The sequence below is a fragment of the Oncorhynchus mykiss genome, chromosome 4 (assembly GCF_057628025.1).
Source record: "Oncorhynchus mykiss isolate SJ-2025 chromosome 4, ASM5762802v1, whole genome shotgun sequence".
NCBI lineage: Eukaryota > Metazoa > Chordata > Actinopteri > Salmoniformes > Salmonidae > Oncorhynchus > Oncorhynchus mykiss.
The window spans coordinates 59,951,126-59,965,904 of NC_143025.1; the positions used below are offsets into that span (position 1 = coordinate 59,951,126).

General features: G+C 42.0%; 1 protein-coding gene across 2 annotated transcripts in view; it reads left to right on the top strand.

Annotated features, from left to right (window-relative positions):
- asap2b (ArfGAP with SH3 domain, ankyrin repeat and PH domain 2b) overlaps window positions 1–14,779 on the top strand; it is a 47,030-nt gene that overhangs the window by 12,740 nt on the left and 19,511 nt on the right. For both annotated transcript variants that reach the window (XM_036975605.2, XM_090232396.1), the window contains exons 2-9: window positions 7,322–7,394; window positions 8,669–8,814; window positions 11,269–11,343; window positions 11,684–11,733; window positions 12,593–12,722; window positions 13,651–13,736; window positions 13,877–13,952; window positions 14,446–14,532. In XM_036975605.2, the coding sequence (XP_036831500.2) occupies window positions 7,322–7,394; window positions 8,669–8,814; window positions 11,269–11,343; window positions 11,684–11,733; window positions 12,593–12,722; window positions 13,651–13,736; window positions 13,877–13,952; window positions 14,446–14,532 (723 nt within the window). The remainder of the gene's footprint in view (window positions 1–7,321; window positions 7,395–8,668; window positions 8,815–11,268; window positions 11,344–11,683; window positions 11,734–12,592; window positions 12,723–13,650; window positions 13,737–13,876; window positions 13,953–14,445; window positions 14,533–14,779) is intronic.

Sequence of the window (14,779 nt, forward strand, 5' to 3'; positions counted from 1 at the left end):
ACCATTTTTCTTTTTCATGGTGCACAAGACACCTGTTTGATTTGCACCTGTCTCAGTGGACTGATCCATTGCGGAGGCCACAGGGATGGCACAGTCCGTCACTCTAAGACATGTGATACTGATATTGCATATGGTTGTGTTATGTCAAAAATAATGGTGTAACACAAACAAATATAATCATATTTGATAACAAATGCGCTTTCTCACGCCCTGGATGTTGTCGCTGCCCGCGGCTCTGAAACATAATATTCAGTACGCCGTAGAATTGGCACCTTTCCTTATGTTGCTATGTGCATAATAGCAAAGTTAACCAGCACATTGGGATTGAGAACAATGTGGCAGAGGCAGCAGCAGCAGAGATGAGGAAACAGCCTTCAGCCCTATTCGGGCGGGATTAGTTTCGCTGGGGGAGGTCGGGTAATGTAATTATGTGCACAAACACAAAACACTACATCGGTCATTTTAGTCCCATCCGAATTTGCCATGGCAGTAATTTGGCACATGGCAGGAGTTCAAAAATTCCAGCCAGAATAACCTACTGTTTGGCGAACTCCGAGGTCCTCTGAAAGTACTAGTCCCGTGCGAATCGTAATCCCTGTGTTTTGAGAGAAATGTGGTGTGGCTCACGATTTGAGCAAGGAAACAATAACTGATTAGATACATTGAACAAAGTACTGCGCATAGGCTGTATATGAAGGGCCAACATTTATCAACTTTCAAATCAAATGTTATTGGTCAAATACACATGGTTAGCAAATGTTAATGCGAGTGTAGCGAAGTGCTTGTGCTTCTAGTTCCGACGTGCAGTAATATCTAACAAGTAATCTAACAATTTCACAACAACTACCTTATACACACAAGTGTAAAGGAATGAATAAGAATATGTACATATGAATATATGGATGAGCGATGGCCAAACGGCATAGGCAAGATGCAGTAGATGGTATAGAGTACAGTACATACATATGAGATGAGTAATGTAGGGTATGTAAACATTATATAAAGTGGCATTGATTAAAGTGACTAGGGATACATTTATTACAACCTATTTTTAATTATTAAAGTGGCTAGTATGTCAGTATGTTGGCAGCAGCCACTCAATGTTAGTGATGGCTGTTTATCACTCTGATGGCCTTGAGATAGAAGCTGTTTTTCAGTCTCTCTGTCCCAGCTTTGATGCACCTGTACTGACCTCGCCTTCTGGATGATAGTGGAGTGAATAGGCAGTGTCTTGGGTGGTTGTTGTCCTTGATGATCTTTTTGTCCTTCCTGTGACATCGGGTGGTGTTGGTGTCCTGGAGGGAAGGTAGCTTACCCCCGGTGATACGTTGTGCAGACCTCACTACCCTCTGGAGAGCCTTACGGTTGTGGGCGGAGCAGTTGCTGTACCAGGAGGTGATACAGCCCAACAGGATGCTCTCGATTGTGCATCTGTAAAAGTTTGTGAGTGTTTTTAGGCTGCAAGCCAAATTTCTTCAGCCTCCTGAGGTTGAAGAGGCGCTGTTGCGCCTTCTTCCCCACGCTGTCTGTGTGGGTGGACCATTTCAGTTTGTCCGTGATGTGTACGCCCAGGAACTTAAAACTTTCCACCTTCTTCACTACTGTTCCGTGTGAATAGGGGGATGCTCCCTCTGCTGTTTCCTGAAGTCCACAATCATCTCCTTTGTTTTGTTGACGTTGAGTGTGAGGTTATTTTCCTGACACCACACTCTGAGGGCCCTCACCTCCTCCCTGCAGGCCGTCTCGTCGTTGTTGGTAATCAAGCCTACCACCGTGGTGTTGTCTGCAAACTTGATGATTGAGTTGGAGGCGTGCATGGCCATGCAGTCATGGGTGAACAAGGAGTGCAGGAGAGGGCTGAGAACGCACCCCTGTGGGGCCCTAGTGTTGAGGATCAGTGGGGTGGAGATGTTGTTTCCTACCCTCACCACCTGGGGGCGGCCCATCAGAAAGTCCAGGACCCAGTTGCACAGGGCGGGGTCGAGACCCAGGATCTCAAGCTTAACGACGAGTTTGGAGGGTACTATGGTGTCATATGCTGTAAGTGAATGCTTTTGTTCATATGCTCTGTGCATATGAATTGAATATTGCCAAATGTATCAGTAAAAAATATTTAGCCTATTTAATGTAACCCTTGCTGTTAATAGATTGAAAGGATTTGTTCACTTTCGCATCCATAGCCTTAAAACGCATCTCAAGTACAAGTGCACTGTTTAGCTCACACCTGAAGGCTGGGGGACATTTAGGACGCCTACTGCGGATCGCTAAAATATTCAAATGATTATGATCTAATACTATGACGACACTATACCAAAGATGGTTTGGTATGGTTTAGAAACTTGGTAAACCAAGCTCGAGTTATCAGTAATCAGCCCTGTTATCTCCTGGAATATCTTCACACCTAGAAAAAAAAACCTCCAGGCTTCTGTCATAACTGCACATTTATTGGAAAAAAGGAAAAATTACAGAGGGTACTTTGGAAAAAAACAATCTTGTCCGAATCGTCATCTGGAATAACAGACATTCTGGGGTAATATTTACATAACCAACGTTCTCTAGTAATACTAGTCCCGTGTGAATAGTGCTTAGCATAATTGTCTAAGAAAATTGAGGAGAGAGCAAACCCAAACTCAATTAGGTCTATAATCAATAGCCTAACTGTTAAATGTGCCTGGCTTTAAAAATCATCCATATATATCTACAGAAATAAGACAAATCTTGCTTCTGTTGCCTGTTTGTTCTTAATAGCCTACTGATTCCGTGAGCACCAAGCCTCATGCAATGGCTATGTGTCGGATAAAGCAATTTCACAGATTTTTCTGTTTTTAATCTTTGCTATGCTGTAATAAAGACTTCTTTAGAACAGACTGGTATTACTTATAATTGATTTAGTGTTGTTTACACTGTTCCAAATGGTCAGAAAAATGATATTGTAATCTAACAGCACCTGTTTGTCACACATAATATGCACACAGCCTTCGCTCCTATACCCTCCTTTTTCTTGATCTCTTTCTAATTGCTATTATTACAATTATTACGATCATCATTATAATAATATGTCATATCTTTACCATTAGTAGGCTTTGTATAGTAGCCTTGCTTAACCACCAGCTGTAGGCCTAAGAGCGCCTGCTGTTATTAAGTCTTAGTACTGTAACTTACTTAGGCCTATAGTTCAATATATATGCTACTGTATCAATCAATCATTCATTCGTTCATGCCGTCACACAGCAGACAATACATTCATGCTTTGAAATGTAATCAAGCATTTTCGTTTTGAAATGAATTGACAAAGGGAGCTTTGAATCATTAGCCTAAACAATAAAAAAGCCACTATTCACGAAAGCATGCAACTGTTTTTAGTGTGCTGTACTAAAGGCTTTATACAGTTAAAGTCAGAAGTTTACATACACTTAGGTTGGAGTCATTAAAACTCGTTTTTCAACCACTCCACAAATTTTTGTCCTCTGGTCTGATGAAACAAAAATAGCACTGTTTGGCCATAATGACCATTGTTATGTTTGGAGGAAAAAGGGGGAGGCTTGCAAGAACACCATCCCAACCGTGAAGCACGGCGGTGGCAGCATCATGTTGTGGGGATGCTTTGCTGCAGGAGGGACTGGTGCACTTCACAAAATAGATGGCATCATGAGAAAATGATGTGGATATATTGAAGCAACATCTCAAGACATCAGTCAGGAAGATAAAGCTTGGTCGCTAATGGGTCTTCCAAATGGACAATGACCACAAGCATACTTCCAATGCTGTGGCAAAATGGATTAAGGACAACCAAGTCAAGTTATTGGAGTGGCATCACAAAGCACTGACCTCAATCCTATAGACAATTTGTGGGCAGAACTGAGAAAGTGTGTGCGAGCAAGAAGGCCTACAAACCTGACTCAGTTACACCAGCTCTGACAGAAGGAATGGGCCAAAGTTCATCCAACTCATTGTGGGAAGCTTGTGGAAGGCTACCTGAAACGTTTGACCCAAGTTAAACAATTTAAAGGCAATGCTACCAAATACTAATTGAGTGCATGTAAACTTCTGACCCACTGGGAATGTGATGAAAGAAATAAAAGCTGAAATAATTCATACTCTACTATTATTCTGACATTTCACATTCTTAAAATAAAGTGGTGATCCTAACTGACCTAAGACAGGGAATTGTTACTAGGATTAAATATCAGGAATTGTAAAAAACGGAGATTAAATGTATTTGGCTAAGGTGCATGTAAACTTCAGACTTCAACTGTATATATTTTTTTGGTTAGAACAGACTCTCTGTAACACTTGTTTATTTAGTGTTGTTTACAATGTTCCAAATGGTCTGAAAAATCATAATACTGTGATCTAACAGCACCTGTTTGGCACACATAATGCTCAGGCAATGCTTGCTCCTATACCTTCCTTTTTCTTGATCTTCAGTGGTTTCCACAACTAAGTCAAATGTATTCCACAGATCTGACTTCCCCTTTTCCTGACCAACCGGTAACCATTCAGCCATTTCTTTTTCACGTCTTCCACATCCATTTTGTGTGTCAACCAATTGTTGTAACCAATTATTGATGTGATATTGACAGGCTACAGGTCAGGCCAAATTGGTCACATGCATGCAATGTTTATGTTTCACATAAAGAGAGCAGAGGTTGAGGGAATATGGAATGATTTTCGTTTTTTTTTTTATCTGATTTTCAGTCAGAAAGAAGTAAGAAACTAAATGGCTGGAATTATGTGGCAGCTTCCGCACAGACAGGGCAATAAACACTTGCTGGGCTGTTGTGCCTTTTCGCTGCAGTGGGGAGCGAGACAATGTCCGGCAGTCACACAGACACTCGCTGTCATATTTTTCTATGGCATTGTGACCATCAGGCTCTTTCTTAAATCATTTGTGTGTCTTAATTATTTAATAAAACCGTGTACTTAAAGCATCATACAAGCTCAGTGCATACAGTGCCTTGCATAAGTATTCATCCGCCTTGGCGTTTTTACCAGTTTGTTGCATTACAACCTGTAATTTAAATAGATTTTTTATTTGGATTTCAAAAAAATGCTAAAAATAAAAAACGAAAAAGTGGTGCGTGCATATGTGTTCACCTCCTTTGCTATGAAGCCCCTAAATAAGATCTGGTGCAACCAATTACCTTCAGAAGTCACATAATTAGTTAACTAAAGTCCACCTGTGTGCAATTTAAGTGTCACATGATCTGTCACATGATCTCAGTATATATATACCTGTTCTGAAAGGCCCCAGAGTCTGCAACACCACTAAGTAAGGGGCACCACCAAGCAAGTGGCACCAAACAGGTCAGGGAGAATTACAGATCAGGGTTGGGTTATAAAAAATATAAGAATCTTTGAACATCCCACGGAGCACCATTAAATCCATTATTCAAAAATTGAAAAAATATGGCACCACAACAAACCTTTAATTAATTAATCAGAGAAGCAACAAAGAGACCAAAGATAACCCTGAAGGAGCTGCAAAGCGCCACAGCGGAGATTGGAGTATCTGTCCATAGGACCACTTTAAGCCGTACACTCCACAGAGCTAGGCTTTACGGAATAGTAGCCAGAAAAAAGCCATTGATTAAAGAAAAAAATAAGTAAAAACGTTTGGTGTTCACCAAAAAGCATGTGGGAGACTCCCCAAACATATGGAGGAAGGTACTCTGGTCAGATGAGGCAAAAATGTAGCATTTTGGCCATCAAGGAAAACGCTATGGCTGGCGCAAAACCAACACCTCTCATCACCCCGAGAATACCATCGCCACAGTGAAGCATGGTGGTGGCAGCATCATGCTGTGGGGATGTTCTTCATCAGCAGGGACTGGGACACTGGTCAGAATTGAAGGAATGATGGATGGCACTAAATACAGGGAAATTCTTGAGGGAAACCTGTTTCAGTCTTCCAGAGATTTCAGACTGGGACAGAGGTTCACCTTACAGCAGGACAATGACCATAAGCATACTGCTAAAGCAACACTCGAGTGGTTTAAGGGGAAACATTTAAATGTCTTGCAATGGCCTAGTCAAAGCCCAAACCTCAATCCAATTGAGAATCTGTGGTATGACTTAAAGATTGCTGTAGACCAGCAGAACCTATCCAACTTGAAGGAGCTGGAGCAGTTTTGCCTTGAATAATGGCAAACATCCCAGTGGCTAGATGTGCAAGCTTATAGAGACATACCCCAAGAGACTTGCAGCCATAATTGCTGCAAAAGGTGTCTACAAAGTATTGACTTTGGGGGGGTGAATAGTTATGCCCGCTCAAGTTTTCTGTTTTTTTGTCTTATTTCTTGTTTGTTTCACAATTTTTTTTATTTTGCATCTTCAAAGTTGTAGGCATGTTGTGCAAATGAAATGATACAAACCCCCCCAAAATCTATTTCATTTCCAGGTTGTAAAGCAACAAAGTAGGAAAAATGCCAAGGGGGGTGAATACTTTCGCAAGCCACTGTATGGAGTTAGTTTTATTCAAACACACTAAGTTGTGTCTGTCTATACATGGAAAATACATTTCAACATTTTGACCAATCAATTGGTCGAAAGTACAGAACGACTCTTGGTAGGTCAATATTTTTTCTAGTCGGGGACAGCCCTAGCAGTTGAATGAGCTCATCTACCTAAATAATGTGTTTCTATATTATAGTTCAATAGGCCATTATAGTACTGTACCACCTGTTCTCCACAGTTCCTAAGTGCGGTTTTCCCACAAAGCATTTCCTTTGTTTCTACAGCCTCTCTAAGGTTTCTGAGCTTCATATCAGAGTATGCGTCCCAAATGGCACCCTGTATTCCCTATATAGTGCACTACATTTAACCAGAGCCCTATGGGCCCTGATCAAAAGTAGTGCACTACATGGGGAATATGGTGCTATTTGGACACACACAGAGTGGCTGCCTGTCGCTATAGCGTTAGTACTATGGTTGAGCAGGCAGGCGTGGGCTTGGCTGGCACGTTGCCATGTCTGTTACTGTCTAAACAGTAGGGCTGGGCTCAGGGCAGCATGACCACACTTCTCTAATCTCAAGGAAATTCAACCATATAGTGACTAAGGGCTGGGATATTAATTGTGTGTGTGTGTGTGTGTGTGTGTGTGTGTGTGTGTGTGTGTGTGTGTGTGTGTGTGTGTGTGTGTGTGTGTGTGTGTGTGTGTGTGTGTGTGTGTGTGTGTGTGTGTGTGTGTGTGTGTGTGTGTGTGTGTGTGGGCTGGGAGAGATAAGAGAGGGATACTGTATAGAGGGAAATAGAGTAGTGACAGTATCTCTTTCTCTATACCTGCCTTACTGATCTTCCCCTTTGTGCTCTCTCCCCTAGGCTCTAGACGTAGACCGAGGAGTACTTTCCAAGATCAAGAAGTCTGTCAAGGCCATAAACAACTCTGGCCTGGGTGAGTACAGCACAACACAACACAGCATAGTGCAGTACAGCACTGTGCTTTACAGTATAGTAGGCCAGGCCTATAGTATTATACATTACAGTACAGTGAGTTAGTCCCGGTATACATTTTCCATATACTGTATACTGTTATAGCATCTATATCACTACACCCACTCAAGTTTCACACTTTTTTGTTTACGTGCTAACCTCAGAACGTTTTAGTTGTGCAGCATGTTGGTATATCTCAAGAGATTGCACAGTAATCTCTTGTACCATTCAGTGTTTGGTGCAGCACCCTCTTGTTTTCATTGACCTCTCAATGCTTCTTAAACTACAATAGACGTTACTGTATTGACACTGACACAGATTGGAGCGATTGCAGTGTTTCACCATTGCACATTTTGATCTCAGAGGATCTGGATCTTGATTTGGGGGCCTTCACACGCCACCTGGAAATTGAAGGTGAAGTGTGACCTTGAAGGGTGAAGTGTATGAAGAAGGCGAAGTGTAACCTTGAAAGAGCGATTGAGGCAGAGAATTAGAGGGATATCACCTCTCCACATTCCTCCCATTCCACACACCTGTCCCAGCAGGCAAAAAGAACAGAGGTGTTGCTCTTGTAACTCCAGTCCTTCCTATAATACGGTATATTAAGCGTCCCTAGGCCCAGGCCTTTTCTCTCCATGACTGACCCTCTCCACACTTCACCCAGTCCACAGACCTTCCAGTGTAGTCCCAGGCCTGAGTCATAATCCTGGGGTGTTTTTGAAACCGATCAGGAGTTGGTAATCATGGCTCTAATCGAGTGTGATCTGCACATGCTGGAAATACCTTAGCGCTTGCTTTGGTTTGGAGCTGCTGTGTAAACTAAGCTCTTAGTTTGTTACACACACTTCGCACGCCCTTACATGCTGTTCATTGTTAAGAAGAGGCCGTGTGAGAATGGCTTCATTAGCCTGGTCCCGGATCTGTTTGTGCCGTCTTGACAACTCCTATGGTCAACTACCTTCCTCAAGCTTATTGGTGATTAGTCATAGGCAAAACGTTTCCATTTTATAGGTCAGGTCAACTTAAAAACATGGACAGTAATCACAGAGATGTGAAATGTCCACTAAAAAGTCGCCTGGATTGCATAGCATAGAAGATAATATGAATATGGGAGTCTGTGTAGAGCCACTTGTATTGTTTTTTTTGATGACGTAAAGTGTGTTGTGATGATCCATTACTTAAACTCTGGTTCGACTTGACCACTGACTGCAAGTGACCGCCGTGTGTGTTTCCCAGCCCACTTTGACAATGAGGAGCAGTACATCCAGTCTATGGAGAAGTTTGGGGACAACTGTGTCTGTAGAGAGGACCCTGTGGTGGGCTCAGCCTTCCTCAAGTTTGCCGTCTTTACCAAAGAGCTCACAGCCCTCTTCAAGAACCTGGTGAGACCCCACCACACACACACACACACACACACACACACACACACACACACACACACACACACACACACACACACACACACACACACACACACAGAGCTATACACTGTCACATACTGTGTCTCTATCTCCTTTCTCTCTCCACCTCTCAAATACCTCCATTATGGCCCTTGTTTTCCTCTTATTCATTGTTTTTATCTGCCCTTTCATTTCACCTGTTGCAACCATGCGTGTGGAGTGTACACTTTTGAAGATATCTAGACCTATTTAAGACTATGTAACAGGCAGAACTTGCCTTTTAAGACATTGTGCAAGAGGGGGCTGAGTGCTCAGTTGCTATTTTCATAGTGTGAATTGTTAGCGTTTCCTTCACACCTTGTGATGGGTGACTTGTGAAGAGTTTAGGCTTTCTTGAACAGAGTAGCCTCTGTCAATTCAATGCAATTTAAGGGGCTTTATTGGCATGGGAAACATATGTTAACATTGCCAAAGCAAGTGAAATAGATAATAGACAAAAGTGAAAAAAACGGTTAAAAATTAACAGTAAACATCACACTTATAAAAGTTCCAAAACAATGAAGACATTTCAAATATCAAATGATGTCTATATAAAGTGTTGTAATGATGTGCCAATTGCTAAAGTACAAAAGGGAAAATAAACAGAAATGTACAGTTCCTCGCAAAAGTATTCATCCCCCTTGCCGTTTTTCCTATTTTGTTGCATTACAACCTGTAATTTAAATGGATGTTTATTTGGATTTTATGTAATGGACGTACACAAAGGTGAAATGAAAAAAATAACTTGTTTCAAAAAATTCCCCCCCCAAAATAATTGAAAAGTGGTGCGTGCATATGTATGTGTGCATTTGCTATGAATCCCCTAAATAAGATCTGGTGCAACCAATTACCTTCCTTAAATAGATTTTTATTTGGATTGCATTTGGATTTCAAAAAAATCTAAAAATAAAAAACGAAAAAGTGGTGCGTGCATATGTGTTCACCTCCTTTGCTATGAAGCCCCTAAATAAGATCTGGTGTAACCAATTACCTTCAGAAGTCACTTAATTAGTTAAATAAAGTCCACCTGTGTGCAATCTAAGTTTCACATGATCTGTCACGACCCCAGTATATATATACACCTGTTCTGAAAGGCCCCAGAGTCTGCAACACCACTAAGTAAGCGGCACCATGAAGACCAAGGAGCTCTCCAAACAGGTCAACGACAAAGTTGTGGAGAAGCACAGATCAGGGTTGGGTTATAAAAAATATCAGAAACTTTGAAAATCCCACGGAGCACCATTAAATCCAGTATTAATAAATGGAAAGAATATGTCACCACAACAAACCTGCCAAGAGAGGACCGCCCACCAAAACTCGCGGACCAGGCAAGGAGGGCATTAATCAGAGAGGCAACAAAGAGACCAAAGATAACCCTGAAGGAGCTGCAAAGCTCCACAGCAGACATTGGATTATCTGTCCATAGGACCACTTTAAGCCGTACACTCCACAGAGCTAGGCTTTACGGAAGAGTGGCCAGAAAAAAACCATTGCTTAAATATAAAAATAAGTAAAAACGTTTGGTGTTCGCCAAAAGGCATGTGGGAGACTCCCCAAACATATGGAGGAAGGGACTCTGGTCAGATGAGACAAATATTTAGCATTTTGGCCATCAAGGAAAATGCTATGTCTGGCGCAAACCCAACAACCCCGAGAATACCATCCCCACAGTGAAGCATTGTGGTGGCAGCATCATGCTGTGGGGATGTTTTTCATCAGCAGGGAATGGGAAACTGAAGAATTGAAGAAATGATGGATGGTGCTAAATGCAGGGAAAATCTTGAGGGAAACCTGTTTCAGTCTTCCAGAGATTTTAGACTGGGACAGAGATTCACCTTACAGCAGGACAATGACCATAAGCATACTGCTAAAGCAACACTCGAGTGGTTTAAGGGGAAACATTTAAATGTCTTGGAATGGCCTAGTCAAAGCCCAAACCTCAATCCAATTGAGAATCTGTGGTATGACTTAAAGATGTAAAGATTGCTGTAGACCAGCGGAACCCATCCAACTTGAAGGAGCTGGAGCAGTTTTGCCTTGAAGAATGGGCAAGAATCCCAGTGGCTAGATGGTCAAGCTTATAGAGACATACCCCAAGAGACTTGCAGCTGTAATTGCTGCAAAAGGTGTCTCTACAAACTATTGACTTTTTTTGGGGGGGGGGGGTGAATAGTTATGCACGCTCAAGTTTTCAGCTTTTTTTGTCTTGTTTTTTTGTTTCACAGTAAAAAATATTTCTTGCATGTTGTGCAAATCAAATGATACAAACCCCCCCCCCCCCAAGGGACGTGAATACTTTCTCAAGCCACTGCAGGTTGCATTTACAGTGGTGTTTGTTCTTCACTGGTTGTCCACATTTCACTCTAACACTGTCTGTCCACCTGTTTGTGTTTGCAGTTGCAGAACATGAACAACATCATCACCTTCCCCATAGACAGTCTACTGAAAGGAGACCTGAAAGGGGTCAAAGGGGTAGGCATACTATATGTGTTATTAAACGTTATCAATCAGTGTTGTACCATAACCAATCAGAACATGTGTTTTACAATACCAGTCAGAACAAGAGGTAGGGAGTAGGCCTGTCCCATGCTAGTCATTTTGAACACACACAGCCACAGGATAGTCCTCCTAATTCCTATCCCTATAGCCATTTAAGGATTGCCTTGTAAATGACTTAATGAGCAAAGTCCATGTGACGGACCTTTTCATCTGTAATATAAATCCCAGTTCATGGTCAGTTTAATATTCACGACTTCAACTAATATCTTGTGTCTCTCCCTTGTAATAATACTGTTATGTTCCTTTTCAACAGGATCTGAAAAAGCCTTTTGATAAAGCCTGGAAAGATTACGAAACGAAACTGTGAGTTAGAGTCACTTTACTTTCGCAAGTCACAACTCCCTACGTTTTACCACCGCCACCACTGCAGCAGTTTGCGTTTCAAACAAAAGCACCATCACTTGCTATGTGTGAGTTGAGCCTAAATGAATGATTATAGCTTACGAGCACAAGGAAAAGAGGGGGGGGGGTGGGGGCCATAAGCTGCCACCACCATGAAGTTGCATGTGGGTTCAGTTTAACAACAAATATGAAGGGAAAACAATGGAAGCTAGTAAAAGGTCAACTGCTGCTATTCCTAAAACAGCTGACAGACAACACTCTTAGGAGAGAGAATGAGACTAGGCCTACAATAGCCGCACTTGCTTCCTGTTTGTATGTGAATACTCTGTCCTTCTGAGGTTATTTTAGTGTCAAATGAACTATGGTATGGACAGACTCAGGGTTTACTTTACTGCAGTTATACGGCACATGTCCTTAGTCCCTACATAATCTTTTCATTTTCAAAATGACAGGCATGAAAGACGTGTTTTGAAAGATTATTATAAGTTACTTAACAAAGGTAGAGATCAATCTAGTTCACTGTATGAGGTCTTGGCAGGTAATTTAAGAGTTAATAGTTTACTAAAGAGTAATGCCTTGTGCAAACAAACTCCTGTGGCATAGTCATAGAGCCTTTTGGGTTGATGTGAGTGACCATGTTGGTTCGAATTGATGAATGAGAACGGTGTAATAACTCTTGACGTAAACTGACGCGAGTAAATGCTGATACCACGCGCAGCTGCTTGCTATGAGTTAATTAGTGAATGATTTTCCTTCTTCGTCCATTCGTGCGGTGCTTCACCAGCCTCATCGTCGCTGTGACCTCTTGTGTTCCCTGCAGCACTAAGATAGAGAAGGAGAAGAAGGAGCATGCCAAGCAGCATGGGATGATACGGACAGAGTTCAGTGGCGGAGAGATCGCTGAGGAGATGGAGAAGGAGAGACGCCTTTTCCAGTTCCAGATGTGCGAGGTGAGAGGGTGTGTACCACTGGCCAGGTCCCAGTTCTGTTTCGCTGGCATCACAATTATTATTATTTTTTAATTTTTTATTTGATTTCACCTTTATTTAACCAGGTAGGCCCAGTTGAGAACAGGTTCTCATTTACAACTGCGACCTGGCCCAGATAAAGCAAAGCAGTGTGACACAAACAACAACACAGAGTTGCACATGGAATAAACAAGCGTACAGTCAATAACACAATAGAACTTCTTCTAAGTCACTGTGGACTTCTTCTAAGTCACTGTGGACTTCTTCTAAGTCACTGTGGACTTCTTCTAAGTCTAAATACGGTGTGTACAAATGGCGTGAGGAGGTAAGGCAATAAATAGGCCATAGTAGCAAAGTAAATCAAATTTAGCAAATTAACACTGGAGTTATAGATGTGCAGATGATAATGTGCAAGTAGAAATACTGGTGTGCAAAAGAGCAGAAAAGTAAAAAAAAAAAAAAAAAAAGAAGCAATATGGGGATGAGGTAGGTAGATTGGATGGGCCATTATGATCATGGGTATTGGCTATAATGTGATGGACTGTGCTTGCTTAACAGCAGAGCTTCCTTCAGTGTCCCTGTCTCCTTACTGGGCTCGACAAGTGATCCTCTGTTTACATGAACGTTTTCCAGTCATTTAGCAGGTGCTCCTATCCAGAGCAGATTAAAGTTAGTGCATGCATCTTATGATAGCAAGGTGGGACAACCACAACGTCTTAGCCAGTTGTGCCAGTGAAAAGTGACCAATTCAGTAGCGCAAGTGGAGACATTTCAACACCTGGGGAGTGAGGTTACTGTACAATCTAACTCAGTTACATATAGAGCACAAACCGATCTGGGATCAGGCCAGTGCACCGCCTCATCCTACCTCTCTGTGGCCATTACTAGCTGTGTGTTATTCTGTCTCCAGTATCTTCTAAAAGTGAATGAAATCGATACGAAAAAGAGGGTCGACTTCCTCCAAAACCTCATCAAATATTTCCACGCCCAGTGCAAGTATGTCATTTTCATTTATTTGGGGATTTCACATGATCAATGTTTAATTGTTGGCTTTTGTCTTTTGTAGGAGGGCAAATGCTTGACCCATCTTGACTCTGAAAATTCCTGTTCTGTGTTTGTTTCCTCTCTCCTCACAGCTTCTTCCAGGATGGGCTAATCGCAGTGAATAGCCTCAAACCTTCCATAGAGAAACTGGCGACAGACTTGATTACAGTGAGCCACTCTATCGACCTCTATCTCTATCCTTTCCTGGTTTCATGTGTACACCGCATTTCTCACCAAATGCTTGATAAGCATTTTCCAAACAATGCTTGTTCAAAGTTTATATAGTGTCAGTTTGAGTCTCCACAGGCCAGGAGGCAGTTCCAACACTGCTTTATAAAAAAGAGATGGGAATGTTTTATCTTCATTTCCTTGAACTGAGTGTTTGGGTTGATTGTGCTGAAGTGGGTCTGAGTTGGTCTGAGAGGGGTTTTTTCTCTCTATCGCTGAGGCTGCTTCACAAATGGCACACTATTCCCTATTTAGTGCACTTCTTTTGACCAAGGCCCATAGAGCTTCTGTCAAAAGTAGTAAACTATATAGAGAAGAGGGTGTCATTTGAGACTCATCCACATTTTATAATATTCTCTTTGGTAGTTGCCCTGGTTTCACTGCATGTCTGTCAATAATGTGTCTCTTGACTCTCCCACGTCCTGTTTCTCAGATCAAACAGACCCAAGATGGAGAGAGGAAACAGCTGAGTCAGCTCAGAGATGTTCTCAAGTCCTCCCTACTGTCTGAACAGAAAGAGGTGAGCTCTCAATCACTGGAGTAAGAAGTGGCGGTGATTTAGAATCACACTCTCGTGATGAGGTAGCCCTGCCCGCGACTTAAAACCAGTGTCACCTTTGGTCCAAGAGGGAATTTCCTCTTGGTATTAGTAGGAGACCAGTGTTTTTAAAAACAAATGATTTAACCTTTTTTTAACTAGGCAAGTCAGTTAAGAACAAATTCTTATTTACAATGACGGCCTTCACCGGCCAAACCTTAAACTGGGC